Below are 16,992 nucleotides of genomic sequence, written 5' to 3'. Positions count from 1 at the left end.
GTATATACGGAGACCCACAACCAGAGGTTGTGGCTTACCAGACCGCTGGAGCGGTGTTGTGTGCCCTCCAGATCTCAAAGCCCGGACCCCCAAGCACCTCAGCAGGGATGCTGCAGCCAGTGCTGATTGCAGAGAAAACGCTGATAAAATGGCGCCGGAGTGAAGAGAGGGGGCGGGGCCAACCCTAAGAGCGGGATCTGGAGGGCCAAAGAGACTTACAGGGGAGTAGACATGTACTCAGTGAGGAGTGTCTCTCCCCTGTGCAGAACGGCCGCTGGGTGGAGCCACACTGTCCCTCTGCATGAATGACATGCGAGGGCAGTGAAACCGAAAGTAGGCCTCCGGCGAAGCCGGGGCCTAAATTTGAGCGGTGCGGCCGGCGCGCAGGCACCATCGGCGCGGTTCTCAGGCGACAGCCAGAGAACCCGCCGGAAATGTCACAAAAAACACTCAGCACACTCTCCCCACATAATAAAAGTACAGGGACCCCCAGAACATAAACGTCTCAGGTACTTAGCTTGCTGAGACGCAGGGCCATGTCCCTGGGGATGAGTGCTCCGTCCAGCAGGATCCTGAAGGGCTGCGGATGGAGACCGGTCTCCTGCAAAGCATGGAGAACCGTGCTGGCTCCCAGTTCAAGCCAGAGCTCGAGGGATGGTGAAGGAGCGCGGCATGTAAGGCTCCAGCCTTGGAATCAACCTTAACAACACCGCCGACACAGTGGGGTGAGAAGGGACATGCAGGGGGTCCAGACTTGGACCCGCTTTTCTTCAAACTCTTTCCAAAAATGAAAAATCAGATGAGAATGCATGTGTGGATGTATGCCTCCTGAACACAAAGCAATGAACTGGCTAGATCTGGTTATCCAGGGGGTGTATATGCTCAGAGGGAGGAGCTACACTTTTTAGTGTAGTACTTTGTGTGTCCTCCGGAGGCAGAAGCTATACACATAATGTCTGGGTCTCCCATAGGAACGATAAAGAAATGTGTTTTTTTTCCGCTACTTATTTTCTGCCAAAACATGCTTTATGTGCAGAGAAGACGCACACAAAAAACAGCGTTTGCACATAGCCTTAGTGGTGGCCCCCAAATGATGGTGACGATGAAGGGGCAGCAGAATATCCTTGTACTGACTAAGGAGGGAATTTTCACTATAACAAAGTGAAGGGAAGATATAGATCTATTTGTGCACATTGCATTTTATGTCATCATACCAAAGCTTATGAAATGCTACAATTAAAGAGTTTATTGATAAGCAATGGGAGACATTAAAAGATAGTCTGAATTTGTGACAACTGGAGAAATTTCAGCTGGACGGAGCAGACGTGTCTAGTAACCAGTGTGATAACCACTAATATGGCACGTTATTATGACACTTGCCCCTGGAAGTACCTGATGTCATGGCGGCTTTGATCAGACTTCTCCGCCTGTAGCTTTTCAGCCAGCACAGACTGAAGGTCAGATTTTTCAAGCAACCGGTTATCTGTAGAGAGAAACAAAAGCAATTAGCAACAGAGGAATCCTCTCCGCCTGAGTGAGCGCGGCAGCTGAAATGGCCGCTTGGTGCCCTTGACCTCATCGCCAGGAGACATCAATAGCATCCACAGCGGGAAAACAGTACAACTCACACATGTGACACTTTACTCTGGAAATAAAAAAGTTAGATATTCTGACAATACTTTTTCTATATGAAACAGAACAGTTTTTCTTGTGATGTGATAAAGCTAATCTGGGGGCGATCTGCTCCAGAGATCAATAACCTCCGGACTGGAGTCTGCTCCTCATAAAGCAGAGAGGCTTTGCTCCATGCCACCAATTGGAGGCATATCTACAGCTGATGGGACGGATACCATTGGGTTACAATTGTAATCTCAGGGGTGTTGGGGGGAATGGGGGGGGGGTTGAAAGAACTACCTTTATCAGTACCAGAACACACAAACCTAATTAAAGGGAACCTGTCAACCACCACCACCGGGCTCTTATATATACACAGCATGTTAGAATGCTGTATAAGAGCCCAGGCCGCCGTGAGAACATAAACACTTTATAATACTTACCCAATGGTCGCGCTGCGGTGGATGAGGGCCTAATGCGTTGTCGGAGCCGCCTCTTTCGGCCATCTTTGTTCTCCTTCTCTAGCCGCGGTGCATGACGGGTCCCATGTCATCCACACTCGCCAGCATTCAGGTCTTCAGCAGGCGCACTTTGATCTGTCCTGAGCAGGGCAGATCAAAGTATTGTAGTGCGCCTGCGCAGGACCGGCAAGTGTGTATGACGTAGACGCGTCATGCACACAGGCTTCAGAAAGAGGACGAAGATGGCCTAAAGGGGAGGCACCCGCACTGCACAACGGAGACGCCCATTAGGCCCTCATCCACCGCAGAACAACAGTTAGGTGAGTATTAAGTTTTTATTTTGTCACAGCGGCCTGGGCTCTTATATACAGCATGTTAGAATGCTGTATATAAGAGCCCGGTGGTGGTGGCTGCAGCTTATACGCCAAAAACGTGGTGACAGGTTCCCTTTAAGATGATACTATTGCCAAAATTCAGTTATACTCTGCAGTACCGTGTGGTCCCTATCCCTAAATCCTTCTTCAAACCCTTAACTCTCTAAGGCTATGTGCGCACTTACCGGATTTTGCCGCGGATTTTTCGCGGATTTGCTGCATGTTTCGCTGCAGAAAATGTTCATAACATCTCTGCAGTGAATCACCAGCAAATCCTATGGAGAAAAAAAAATCCTGTGCGCACTGGGCGGAATTTGACAGCTGCATGTTTTGCTGCGGGAATCCCGCAGCAAAAACAAGTGCATGTCACTTCTTTTCCGCACAGCGCTGCGGGATTTCACTCCATTGACTCAATGTTAATCATGAAATCCCGCAGGGAATAACGCAGGCAGCAAATTCTGTGCGGTTCACTGCGTTTTCCTGCGTTATTCCCTGCGGTATTTCGCGGTTTACCTCCGGTAATGTGCATCGCTTGTCTGCGGTTTTGCAGGGAAGTGATGTCATTACAGGAAGAGGAAGCCGTGCAGAGTAAACACACACACATCACAGACACAGACATCACAGACACATAGATCACATAGACACAGACACATAGAACACACATAGAAAGAAAACGGAAATATAGGAAAAAAAGAACGTGGGCTCCGCTGTATTTTTACCTTCCAGCCGAGGTAAGCACACAGCGGCGGCCCGGTATTCTCAGGCTGGGGAGGGAGAGGGGCAGGGGTAATGTCCCCCGCCTCACTCCCCCTCCCGCAGCCGAGAATATCAGCCGCAGCTGCCCCGGGACCGTCGCATGCAATATGCGGCAGTACCGGAGTGTCCTCGGCTCTTCTTGCCACCGTGTAGCAGTGGTGGCAAGGTAATACAAGGGGTTAATGGTGATGGGGGACCACCGCCATTAACCCCAGGCTTGATCATGGCAGCGTCTATGTGACAGCTGACATGATCAACCCGTAAGTAAAGTGAAAAAAACACACCAAAAAATCCTTTATTTTAAATAAAACCAACAAGCCTCGTTCACCATTTTATTAACCCCTCCCGCACCAAAGCTCCGGCGTAATCCACAGCTCCAGCTCCTGCGTCCTGCACTGCTAACATCCAGCCGCGACTGTCACAGACACAGGCTGAAAGCAGCAGACAGCAGAGGTAATTACCGGTCATTTCCCACGGCCGGTAATGTGAACTCACTGCCGACCGTGGGAAATGCAGCGATCTGTCCTCTATCTATCCCTCTATCTATTCTTCTGTCTATCTACTATCAGAATTAAATGTATTTTTTTTTTTTCTTCAATGTGCTTTTTTGCATTGAATGCAATAAAGCACATCCCAACCCGCACGCGGCAAAACCGCGGCAATACCGCGAACAATACCGCGGTAAAACCGCAGCAAACCGCGGCAAACCGCATGCGGTTTTCGGGTGCGGTTTCCCGCGGTTTTTTACCGCGGGTGCGGTAATCTTTGAGAGCATGCGGAATTTACGCAAGGAAATTTCATTTCCCAGTGCGCACAGAGCCTAAGGCCTTCATTTCTGTGGGGTAGTTATCGGCCCAAATAAAATTACCTACCCCTCAAAGACCCATAAGCTTGAGGGTACAACTTTGCTACATTTTTTTTCTTTATTACATATCAGACCAGCTAAGGAGATGCTGAGCAGTTGGGGTCCAAATTCTCAACTGACAAATTGGAAGAATCACTCGGTGGTGGCAGCAAACACTAGCATTTTTGGAGCTTGATAAACCTGACATTCCCAAAATGTTGCCTCAAGGTGACACGGTCTGGAGCCTGGTGACATGAATGTGAAACATTTTAGCAGACATGCCTCTATGGCAGAACCCTTATTTTCCATCCCTGGTATCTCACCCATCCTCTCAATTTTGGAGCCCTCAAAACGTCCTTTTAGTTGGTGACCTTTTATGACCAGAATATACTGTTATCTTTCGAGCAGTTGAGAAAAGCGTATGATGTGCCAATATCCCAATTAATTTATTTTTTTTTTTTTTTTTAAATATCTTCCCTTAAGGCCCTGGTGTGCACTAGGCGTGTTTACCCGCGTTTTTACCGCAGAAATGTTTCAGGTAAAATATATCTTTGTCCCGTGTTAGCCAGCAGAGATAAAAAAATTGTTTAAAATAACAGTCCTCAGTGGTTGATACCTTTTAATGGCTAACTGAAAAGATGGTAATAATAACAGCTTTCCAGACTACTCAGGTCTCTTCATCAGGCATGGTATAACACAAAATCTGAAGAGTCACATATTTATACACAACAGGACATAGAATAGTGCAGTAAAAAAAAAAAACAAACAAACAACCAAAGTTATATGAAACAGAACTAGCACTATGGAAAATTTCTTGAGAAAATGTGCATGTCACTTCCTTTCCTGCGGAATACCCCCGGTATTTCACTCCATTCACTAATGTAATCGCGAAATTCCGGGGGTATACCGCAGGTAGCAAATGATGTGCGGTATACCCCCGGTTTACCTGCGGTAATGCTCATCGCTGCCTACGGTTTTGCAGGAAGTGATGTCATTATGACAAGAGGAAGCGGAGCAGAGTAAACACAGACGTCACACTCCCTGGACAACGCACAGAAGCGCTTCCGTGTGACCTCCAGGTGCCCGTGCAGTCTGTGTCCTGCTCCAGCCCCGCCGCTGCATGCAATGCTGTGTGTCAGTGTCTACCCGCAGTGTCAGCAGCTTCTCACCCTGCAGTGTGTCGGTGTCTGCCTGCAGTATCAGCAGCTTGTCACGCTGCAGTGCTGGCAGCCACTGACACACAGCAGTGCGAGCAGCCGCAGGGATGCCAAGCGCTGCTGTCAGGAGGTGAGATGAGATGATTACCTGCTGTGATGATCTCCTGCCGTCACCGCGGTCACTGCTGTCTATGCCCGTCTCGCGAGCGGCCCGAGACTGTCACTAGCGGTGACGCCACGGGCTCTCGCGATACTGCTGACAACGCGGCGGGCATAGAAGTCAGTGACAATGCTGATGTCACCAGTACAGGAGATGATCACAGCAGGTAATGAGCTCATCTAACCTCCTGAAGTCAGCGCTCGTCATCCCCTGCAGTGACCTGGGCTATTGATGTTAGCTCAGGTCACTGCATTGCTCTCCCAGCCAATGGGGAACATTCTGATCTTCATTGACTGGGACAGTGACTATGGTATGGATCGCCGTGGGACCCCCCCCCCCCTTATTGGATTAAGCCGGACATGGAATTGATTGTTCTTTTCAATAAATTGGTGAAAGAGGGAATGTTTTGGGGAGTGTTTTTTCAAATAAAACTTTATGCATTGTCTATTTTTTATTTCTTACTGACTGCGTTGGTGATGTCAGGTATCTGATAGACGCGTGACATCACTAACCCCAGGGCTTGATGCCAGGTGACATTACACATCTGGCATCAACCCCATATATTACCTTGTTTGCCAACGCACCAGGGCAACGGGATGAGTTGGGGCGAAGCACCAGGATTGGCACATCTAATAGATGCGCCACTTCTGGGGCTGCTCTTGCTGCTATTTTTAGGCTGGGGAGTGTCCAATAACAGTGGACCTCCCTAGTCAGAGAATACCAGACCACAGCTGTCCGCTTTACCTTGGCTGGTGATCCAATTTGGGGGGGACCCCACGTTTTTTTGTTTTAAATTATTTATTTAATGTAAAATAACAGCATGGGGTGCCCTCTGTTTTGGATTACCAGCCAAGGTAAAGCTGCCAGCTGTGGTTTGCAGGCTGCAGCAGTCTGCTTTACCCTAGCTGGCTACAAAAGATAGGGGGACCTCACATCGGGTTTTTTTTTGTTTTTTTTTAATTATTTATTTTATGGCTAAATACAAGTCTAGGCACCCTTTAGTGCCACATGAAAGTCACTAAAGGGTGCCAGCTTAGAATATGCAGGGAAGTGGGACATTATATAGGTCTTCTCATCTATCTCTCTCTATTCATCTATCCATCTTTCCCTCTATCCATTATCTGTCTGTCTATCGATTATCTATTATCTATTGCAGTTACAGCATAAAAAAAATGCAGGGACCAACCTGTGGAAAAACATGCGTTTTTCCCGCGGTTTTGGTGCGGTTTGTTACCGCAGGTGCGGTAATCTTCAACTCCCAGAAGTTGCTCAAGAAATTTTCTTGAGAAAAATCACTTTTCTAGTGTGCACATAGCTTAAGGTCCGATCTTCCATCACAACTGAATTTACAAAATATGATGACCATATCTGCCTTCCCATTGATAAATGTTTTTAATTTACAAGGCCGCAATGTCTCAGATCAGCCCTATACACACACATGCTATCAATAGGTATTGGTTCTACTTCAGAGGGTGAAAGACAAGTGGGAGCTGCTTATCCCACTATTATATAATCAAAATACACTGAACAATCAAAGTATCAGGATATTTAATGAACATAGGCCACACCACGATCACTCACATTGGGGAACCACTCCTAATAACATCTTACAAACGACATCTAGAGACATAGGTCCACAAAATACATACATTTATAAAATTAAGACAAATTATTAAAATTATGTATTTTATGGACCCAAGTATAATGGTATAAAATGACAGAAAGTTACAGATGGGGAGACTCCGGTGATGTTACACAAAGGGATGTAAACAACGCACAATGACATACGGAGTGATGTTAAGGTAAAAAGGAGGGGTGTATATATAGAATATGTTCACAACAAAAGGCAATATATGTTAGCCACAAATCACAAGTGAACATCAAAACAGAGCGATAACTCTGGGATGGGAACCAATAACAATAGTATCAATCCTTTTTATATACCCATTTCCCCTTGTGTGTGGAGTGCCAGCTACTAGCCTTGACGCGCGTTTCACTTGTGCTTCCGAGGGACTAGTTGATGATTAGATGAGCATTTAAGTCCTGTCCCGGGTCCACGCACTATAGCACAGCTGGCCAAAACTAGTGTAGAAATTTTTTGCATAACGCAATGTTGCATCAAAATTTTGCAACACAAAAAGGTGTTTTATACCAAAATTATAGTAAACACCTTATGAAGGTGCCCAATGAACAAAGTACATTTTAATCAATAGATCTTAAAATAAGAAGTTCCAAAATTGTCACAGCCGGCACATATCACTGCACCTTGCCAGGGTGAAGCACACTTATGAGAAGCTGAAAAACCAGGGGCTTACAGCTGTTTCTGTTAAGGAACACATTGCCCTGCATGTTTTATCACAGGAGTGAGGTTTTTCTATTCATGATCAGGCCCCTTTCTGATCATAAATCAAGTCAGTGATATACAAGCTCAGCAAATGCATGAGCTCCTATTTCACTGACTTGATCTAGAGCTGCGGCAGAAACTCACTCCTGTGATAAAACAGGCAGAGAAACCTGATCGCCCAGAAAGTCGCCCCTGCTGTGTCGTCAGCTGTAGACGCACTTATAAGTGACTTATGGTGCCCCTCCTCTCCCCGGACAGAAGCAGTGGCATGTGCCGGACAGGAGCGGTGTCATTTCTGCAAGGTCAGACACTGCTATTACACAGTAGATAGCAGGGGCCCAAATTGCAAGATTATCTCAGCACAGGACTTTTTTTTTTTTTTTTTTAAAACATCCAATTGAGGAATTTTTATTCAAAGATCTAGTGATTAAAAGGGACTGTCACAAGGTTTTTGCTACCTCATCTAAGGCTATGTGTGCACGTTGCATGTTTTCATGCAGTTACGCAGCGATCTGCACCGCAGCGTAACTGCATGCGTCCTGCGTCCCCTGCACAATCTATGGAGATTGTGCAGGAGTTGTGCGCACATAGCATATTAGAACGCAGCGATTCGGCTGCTGCCAGAATCGCTATGGTCTAAGAAGTGACATGTCACTTCTGTGCGCTTTGCATGCTGTCTTTAGGAAGAGGCAGCATGCAGACCGCACGTTCTCTGCAGGCACCATGCGCTTCAGAACGCAGCTTTTCAGCTGCGCTCTGAAGCGCACCTTTTAGCTGCGGTGCAAAGCGCACACAGCCTAAGAATAGCATAATGTAGAGACAGACCCTGATTCTAGCGCTTACCGAGTTGTTTGCTGTAATTTTGATAAAATCAATGTTTTTTCTGCTTCAGATCTAGCAGTTATACAGAGGTTATGAATATGCTGGACTACCTGCTGCAGGATAAGTAGTCCTCTAATGATAATCTACTTCTGATTAACCAGTGATTTTATCAAGATTACACTAAGACCAGTAAGTGATATATCGCTGGAATCAGGATCTCTGACTCTACATTATGCTGCTCTCAAATTAAGTGGCAAAAACCTGGTGACAGATTCCCTTTAGAATGTACTTTTACACAACTTTTCCACTGAAAATCAAGTCATCATTAGTGATAGTAGAGCATGCTCAGCATGTGATTAAAGGGGTGGTTCACCCATTTTTTTTATTTTCTGTAGGAGTTCTACTTACCTTTCTAGGCGTTTTCTCCATTGGCTTCTGTTTCCAGTTCTGGCACTGAGCGGCGCTATCCTGCACGCTCAGTGCCGGTCACATGACCCCCTGGAGCTGTGGCCGCCAGCATCCTCTGACGTCCCGGCATTTCCGGGCTCTCAAACAAGACGGGTACGTCAGAGGAGGCTGGCACCACTCACACTGAGTGACAGGGCTGTGGGCGGTGACTACCGCACGTCACAGCTCAGCATCGAGGGGAGGATCCGGAGGACGTCAGTGTGGAGCCGGCGTCCTGCAGATGGTGAGGCACGGGGCGCAAGTGAGCAGTACGGGGGGGGGGGGGGGGGGAGTTCTTCAGCTGAATCCCCCCTGCACGTAAGTATGTGCTCACACTTTCCACCCGCCCGCTGTGCTGCGATGTCAGGAGAGCGGCCGGTGTCGGGCAGTGTGATCATCTGCTCCTCCCAGCAGCAAGACACTGACAGGCATGTCACCGCTGTGCTCTGCCACCTGTCCTGCTGCATGGGACCAACTGTCTGCACTCTGTCACCTGCACCACAAGTCAGAGTGGAGACAGTTGGTGACATGTAGCATCCGGTCACCTGCACAACAAGTCCCAGAGTGGAGACAGTGACATGCTCTGCTCTGACACATAGTGTGCTATATGTCACTAACTGTCTCCACTCTGGGACTTGTTGTGCAGGTGAGAGTGTATACAGTTGGTACTATGCAGCAGAAATCAGAGTGGGGCAGTTAGTGACATGTATCATCCGGTCACCTGCACAACAAGTCCCAGAGTGGAGACAGTGACATGTATCATCCGGTCACCTGCACAACAAGTCCCTGAGTGGAGACAGTGACATGCTCTGCTCTGACACAGTGTGCTGCATGTCACTGTCTCCACTCTGGGACTTGTTGTGCAGGTGACCGGATGATACATGTCAATAACTGCCCCACTCTGAGACTTGTTCAGGTGAGAGTGTATACAGTTGGAACAATGCAGCAGAAGTCACAGAGTGGAGCAAGTTAGTGACATGTATCATCCGGTCACCTGCACAACAAGTCCCTGAGTGGAGACAGTGACATGCAGCACACTATGTGTCAGAGCAGAGCATGTCACCAACTTGCTCTGCTCTGTCATCTGCGGTGCTGCATGTCACGTTTTTGCCGCGATTTGGTGCGTTTTTTGCTGCGTTTTTGCTCACTGCGTTTTTAATCAGTGCACAATGCCATTAAAGATTGTTGATGAAAAAAAAAAAAAAAAAAAAAGGTCTGATGTCATTTCCTTACTCAAAATGTTCATTGTATGCAGGAGAGCAGATAGCAGCTGCAGAACTACAAGGCTCAGCATCCTCCATTCACTAGTGTATGCAGGAGAGCAGACAGCAGCTGCAGAACTACTTGGCTCAGCATCCTCCATTCACTAGTGTATGCAGGAGAGCAGCCAGCAGCTGCAGAACTACAAGGCTCAGCATCCTCCATTCACTAGTGTATGCAGGAGAGCAGACAGCAGCTGCAGAACTACTTGGCTCAGCATCCTCCATTCACTAGTGTATGCAGGAGAGCAGACAGCAGCTGCAGAACTACTTGGCTCAGCATCCTCCATTCACTAGTGTATGCAGGAGAGCAGACAGCAGCTGCAGAACTACTTGGCTCAGCATCCTCCATTCACTAGTGTATGCAGGAGAGCAGACAGCAGCTGCAGAACTACAAGGCTCAGCATCCTCCATTCACTAGTGTATGCAGGAGAGCAGACAGCAGCTGCAGAACTACTTGGCTCAGCATCCTCCATTCACTAGTGTATGCAGGAGAGCAGACAGCAGCTGCAGGACTACAAGGCTCAACATCCTCCATCCAGGACTGTATGCAGTTTTTTACCCAAAAAGAAAAAAAAAAAAAAAAAAAAAAAAAAAAAAAAAAAAAAAAGACGTGGGCTTCGCCATATTTTTGTATGCTAGCCGGGTACAGCAGGCAGGTACGGGCTGCCCCCAACCCCCAGCTGTCTATTTGTACCCGGCTGGGAACCAAAAATATAGAGAAGCCCTTAAGCAGATTATACAATCAGCTGATGCATCAGTAGAAGAAAAAATAAAATAAATACATACTCACTTATGTGCTGATTACCGGCAGCGGAGTCTGATCCTGGCCCATCACTGCAGGAGCTGCCGGTAATCAGCTGATGAAGTCCCCTGACGGAAGGATCAGCTGATAGCCGGCCGCCGGCACCGCGAGAATCGATCAGCTGATGCGTCAGGTGACTGCATCAGGTGATCCACTGCCAGGTCCTGCAAGCTTCGTACGTGCTCCGGGGAGACTGCACACAGCCGAAGCTGCGGTACCGAGACAAGGGCTGGAAGCAGGCATGGCACCGGGACCCTGCAGACAGGTGAGTATAACATACACACACACACTGTATATACGCACGCACACTGTATATACGCACGCACACTGTATATATACGCACACACACACACACACACACACACACACACACTTTCTTCCCCTGGCTGTGTAGAGCTGCTGCTGTCTCTGTGTGATTGCTCTCAGTGCACATCCACTGGGAAGAGGCAGGGAGGAGGGTTTGGGTGGGAGCAGAGTGGGTGTATTAGACACAATGGGTGTGTTAGATAAGCTAGACACTGCCCTAGAGCCACAAAGAATTCTGGGACTTGTAGGAACTGAACACAGGAAGTCAGAGGAGAGATTAACCCCATCAGAGCTGGAGCCAGCAATGAGCATGTGCTCCTAGTGCACAATAAAAGGTAATTTTGCTGAAAAAACATAATAGATGTGTTGAGGGGCACATATTAGCAAGATTTATCAGAAAAAAAAAAAAAAAAAAAAATCAGTTCAGTTTTGGTAACTGGACAACTTCTTTAAGTATTAAGGTGCTCGAGACGCTTGATACTTGATCGAGTACTCTGCTACTCAGGCACTAAACATGTGGGATTGCCTGCCAATCACTGTAATGCTGTAGCCATGTTGGCTTGTGGCAATACTCCTATTGGCTGGCTGCACAGAGTCATCGGGTCTATATAAGATCCGGTAAGGCCATACTCGACGCACTGTACCCAGAAATAGTATAGGGAGAGTTTGTCTTTCACACAGTCCAGTCTCACTAGCCAAGAATCTTGACCACAATCCTAACCCTGATCCTCTTTCCTCACACCATGGCAAGTCCCAGGAGACAAATGACCCCACAACTGGACACTGAGGAGCTCTTTACCTTTCCATTTATGGCTTCTTCTGGCCTATCACCGTTGCATGTTTCAAGAGGGACATGAGGAGATCGTGTGCGGCGATACCCAAATGATTGAGCAGCCAAGGTCAGAAGAAGCAGATGGTGGGGGAACGGCAATTACAGTCTTAAGAGGTGGATGATTATGAGACACAGTTGCCAACAGGTCATCTTAAGCCAACAAGTCAGGAGGAGGACCAGAGTGCAGAAGTGGAAGACAAGGTGGTGGATGATTAAGTCACTGACTAAGGTGGCATGCAGAGCGAGCACAGCAGCGCACAGGGGGAGGGGTCTGCAGCACCGCTACAGGCAGGAGAAGCAGTGGGGCTGCCAGAGGAAGAAGGCGGGCAACTGTTCCCACAGAGCACCCACATGTGGCCAGATCCCAGGCCAAGGGTTAGGTGGTCCCCAGTCTGGCATATTTTTTTTTTTTAAACCACAAAGTGCAGAAGACAAGCAAACGAACGGTCATTTGCAACCTGCGCCAGCTCAGCAGGGGCCAAAACTCCACCAACATGCCTAGAAACATGTCATCCAAGCACCTGACTAAGTGGGCCAGACACCTGGGTTCACAATCAGTGACTGTGGGTGACACCACTAACTCTTCCTCTGTGCTGGGCAATACCCTATCCATGACTGAGACACGGTTGCCTCCCTTCCTGCACCTGTCGTACATTTGCAACTACCATCATCAGCCAAGTCCATCTCCTTCGCACAGCGCAGCATTCAGCTGCCTCTACCCAGCGGGAATATCCTGCCAACCACAGGCCCAAAAATTAAGCTACCACATTTCCAGACTGCTTGCCCTGAAAAATGTTGCCATTTAGGCTTGTGGACACAGCCTTTCCACAAATCTGATGGTGGTCGTCCCTCGGTGCTCTGTCCCCAGCTGCCACTATTTCTCCTGGTGTGCAGTCCCCACCTTACGCTAGCACACATCCCTGAGCAACGCAGTTACTGGATTGGTCCACTTAACGACTGACACCTGGACAAGTACTCGTGGCCAGGGATGCTGTATTTCCCTGATGGCGCACTGGGTGTACCTTATGGAGGTCGGAAAAGAGTCGACCCTGGAACGGCACACGTGTTAATGACACCTAAAATTGCGGGCCCAAGTTCCATCAATGTTTCCCCCCTACACCAATTCCTGCACCCCCTTCACTTTTGAATGGTCGTCCCTATCAGCCGCAAGCTAGAAACACTGAGGCACTGCCTCAGTGAAGCTGCTACCGGCGCTGCTGACACTGATCTCTTTAGGCAACAAACGACACACCGCAGCAGAGTTGTTGAAAGATCTGTCTGTTAGACCTACGGCACTCTCCACTGATCCTCCAACCAGGCATTGTCGTGTGCGATAATGGCCTTAAACTAGTGGCGGCTCTGAAGGTTGGCAAGCTGCCGCACGTACCATGCCTGGCTCACTTACTCAACTTAGTGAGTCAGCGCTTTCTGAAAGCCTATCCATATTTGCCTAAGCTACTTGTCAAGGTATGCAGCGTGAGGCCATTTCTGCTGGTCACCTATAAGTGCTGCCAGTATGGCAGTTCTGTAGCAGCACTGCCAGCTCACCAACTGCTTCGCGACCTGACCACATGCTGGAACTCAACATTACATATGGTGGCAAGGCTTTGTGAGCAGTAGAGGGCAGCAGTTTAATATCCGCTACAACATACCCGTCTGTATTCCAGTAAGCCTCCACAGCAGACATCTGACGTCTGTGCAGTGCTCCAAACGTTTGAGTAACCAACCAAGATCCAAGATGGTGAGCGGCGATGGCGCCACAACCAGCATAACCATCCCGCTTCTGTTTCTACTGAAACGCTCACTTTTCATAGTGAAAGAGGAAACTTTGCGTGCGGACCAGGTGGAGATGGAGGAAGCACTTGGGGGTGATACTATCCAGACCAGCCTCATCTTCTCAGTGCGGATTGGGTGATAGGAGGGGACTGAGGAGGAAGAACAGGAGATGGTTGCCTGCGCAACAGAGTGCACCAATAGATTCTCATCTGTTCAGCGTGGATGGCCTGAAGAGGAGGAGGAGGAGGAGGACGAGATGTGCGCTGCAAAGCGCTGCAGAAACACTGCGTAATGGATGCAGTGCGTCTGCAGAATAAATGCAGATTTCATGTGCTCGGGATGCTGCCTCTCCCATAGACAGAGTGGGAGCAGCATCCAAAGCGCACGAAAGAAGTGACATGTTGCATTTTTAAACGCACGGATTATGCACATTCATAGATGGTCCTGCGTCCCCTGCACAAATGCATTTACGCTGCAGTGCTAAACGCAGCGTTAATGCATGCAATACGCACACTTGCGCACATAGCCTTATAGTATTGTGGGGATTGGGGGGGGGGGTAACAAAAAAAAAAAAAAACACGCACCAAAAACCAAACAGTCTCTGGTGTAACCACCATTTTCCTCACGCAGAGCAACACATCTGCTTCACATATATTTGATCGTGTTGGTGATTGTGGCCTGTAAATTGTTGGTCAGCTCCTGTACATTCAAAATGGCCTCAATAAAATGCACCTGTGTTCATTGTCCATAACATACACCTGCCCATACCATAACCTCACCGCCACCATGGGCCACTTGATTCACAAGATTATATCAGCAAACCACTCAACCATAAAACGCCGTAAACACAGTCTGCCATCTGTCCTGCACAGAGAAAACATGGATTTATCTATATAGAGAACATCTCTACCGTGTTTCCCCAAAAATAAGACCTTCCCCCGATAATAAGACCTAACAGGAGTTTTCAGGGATTCTTAAAGGGAAGGTGTCGCGGATTTTTATAATCCAAACAATGATTACTTGTAAGATAACATGAAGTTATAATGTTATCTTGCAATAAATAAAGATGTCTTTCAGTTTTTATAATCTTTGAAAGCTGGCAATGGGGGCTGCCATTTTACATTCCAAGTTCTAGCACGACAGTGCAGCCTCAATTTACAGCACCTCATGGACATAGGGGATAGTAGTCGGATCCCGACCCCTTTAGTTCTGTTACTACTCAAATGGTAACGCCTATGTGGGCTGCCCAATTCCCAGCCGTGGGTGGGTTCAGCCGCCATTTTTCCATAGCCCACGATTTTGGCTGGGCTGTATTTTTTCCCCCTACCGCCAGGATCTGAAGGAACAAGCAGCACCAGCTTCTGTCCTAACAGCTCCGCCTCCTAGAACAGAACCAGCCTTACCGACAGCTGAAGATCAGCGTTGATCCGTTGAGGGGCGGCGTGCAGCGGTGGAGGACCGGAGCTGACCTGTGGAGCAGCGTGCAGCGGTGGAGGAGCAGCGTTCATCTGTGGAGGAGCAGCGCTGATCGGTGGAGGAACGGCGGCGTGCAGCGGTGGAGGACCGGAGCTGACCTGTGGAGCAGCGTGCAGCGGTGGAGGAGCAGCGCTGATCGGTGGAGGAACGGCGGCGTGCAGCGGTGGAGGACCGGAGCTGACCTGTGGAGCAGCGTGCAGCGGTGGAGGAGCAGCGTGCAGCGGTGGAGGAGCAGCGTGCAGCGGTGGAGGAACGGCGGCGTGCAGCGGTGGAGGAACGGCGGCGTGCAGCGGTGGAGGACCGGAGCTGACCTGTGGAGCAGCGTGCAGCGGTGGAGGAGCAGCGCTGATCGGTGGAGGAACGGCGGCGTGCAGCGGTGGAGGACCGGAGCTGACCGGAGGAGCAGCGTTCATCTGTGGAGGAGCAGCGCTGATCGGTGGAGGAACGGCGGCGTGCAGCGGTGGAGAAACGGCGCTGATCGGTGGAGGAGCGGCGCTAATCGGTGGATCGGTGGCGTGCATCTGAAGATAATAAACCACAGGAGAGTGACGGTGACAGATAACACACATATACATACTGTTACACATATACACAGACAGATCAGAGCCCCCACATATATACAGACTTAGCAGGCTCTAACCCCAGTCTGTATATATGTGGGGGCTCTGATCTGTCTGTGTATATGTGTAACAGTATGTATATGTGTGTTATCTGTCACCGTCACTCTCCTGTGGTTATTATCTTCAGATGCACGCCACCGATCCACCGATTAGCGCCGCTCCTGTATATATATACATACTAGAAGGTGGCCCGATTCTACGCATCGGGTATTCTAGAATTTACGTATTGTGTAGTTCATGTATGATTTTTGTTATATATATATATATATAGATGTTGTTGTGTGTAGTTACCAAGTGTTTGTGTAGGGCGCTGTACATGTTCTGAGTGTCGCGGGGGGTGAGAGCGGTGTTGTATGTGTGTTGCGTGTGTTGCGTTGTTTGTGGAGCGCTGTGTGTCTGTAGCGTTGTGTGTGTTGTGCGGTTTGTGTGGGTGTGGTGTGTTTTGGGGGGAGGTATGTTTTGAGCAATGTGTGTGTTGTGCAGTATGTGCGTATATTTGTGTGTGCAGCGTTGTCTGTGTGTGTGGGTGTCTGTGTAGGGCGTTGTTTGTGATTCCTAGTGTGTGTGTGTTGTGCAGTGCGCGTGTGTGTGTGTGTTGGGGGGAGGTGTGCACCTCCCATCGTGCTCCATCCCCCATGCTGCGCACCCCCCATCGTGCTGCATCCCCCATGCTGCGCACTCCCAAACGTGGTCCATCCGCCATGCTGCGCACTCCCAAACGTGCTCCATCCGCCATACTGCGCACTCCCCATCGTGCTGCATCCCCCATGCTGCGCACTCCCAAACGTGCTCCATCCGCCATGCTGCGCACTCCCCATCGTGCTCTATCCGCCATGCTGCACACTCCCAAACGTGCTCCATCCGCCATGCTGCGCACTCCCAAACGTGCTCCATCCGCCATGCTGAGCACTCCCAAACGTGCTCCATCCGCCATGCTGC

General features: G+C 48.9%; 1 protein-coding gene across 4 annotated transcripts in view; it reads right to left on the bottom strand.

Moving 5' to 3' along the window:
• The window catches only part of ATG16L1 (autophagy related 16 like 1), a 100,309-nt gene that overhangs the window by 70,792 nt on the left and 12,525 nt on the right, over positions 1–16,992 (bottom strand). For all 4 annotated transcript variants that reach the window (XM_075340899.1, XM_075340900.1, XM_075340901.1 and 1 more), the window contains exon 2: positions 1,393–1,483. In XM_075340899.1, the coding sequence (XP_075197014.1) occupies positions 1,393–1,483 (91 nt within the window). The remainder of the gene's footprint in view (positions 1–1,392; positions 1,484–16,992) is intronic.

Source organism: Anomaloglossus baeobatrachus, chromosome 3 (assembly GCF_048569485.1).
Source record: "Anomaloglossus baeobatrachus isolate aAnoBae1 chromosome 3, aAnoBae1.hap1, whole genome shotgun sequence".
In the NCBI taxonomy this organism is placed as follows: Eukaryota; Metazoa; Chordata; class Amphibia; order Anura; family Aromobatidae; genus Anomaloglossus; species Anomaloglossus baeobatrachus.
Note: the sequence above shows the minus strand (reverse complement) of the source record. Positions and strands in the feature narration are given on the sequence as shown.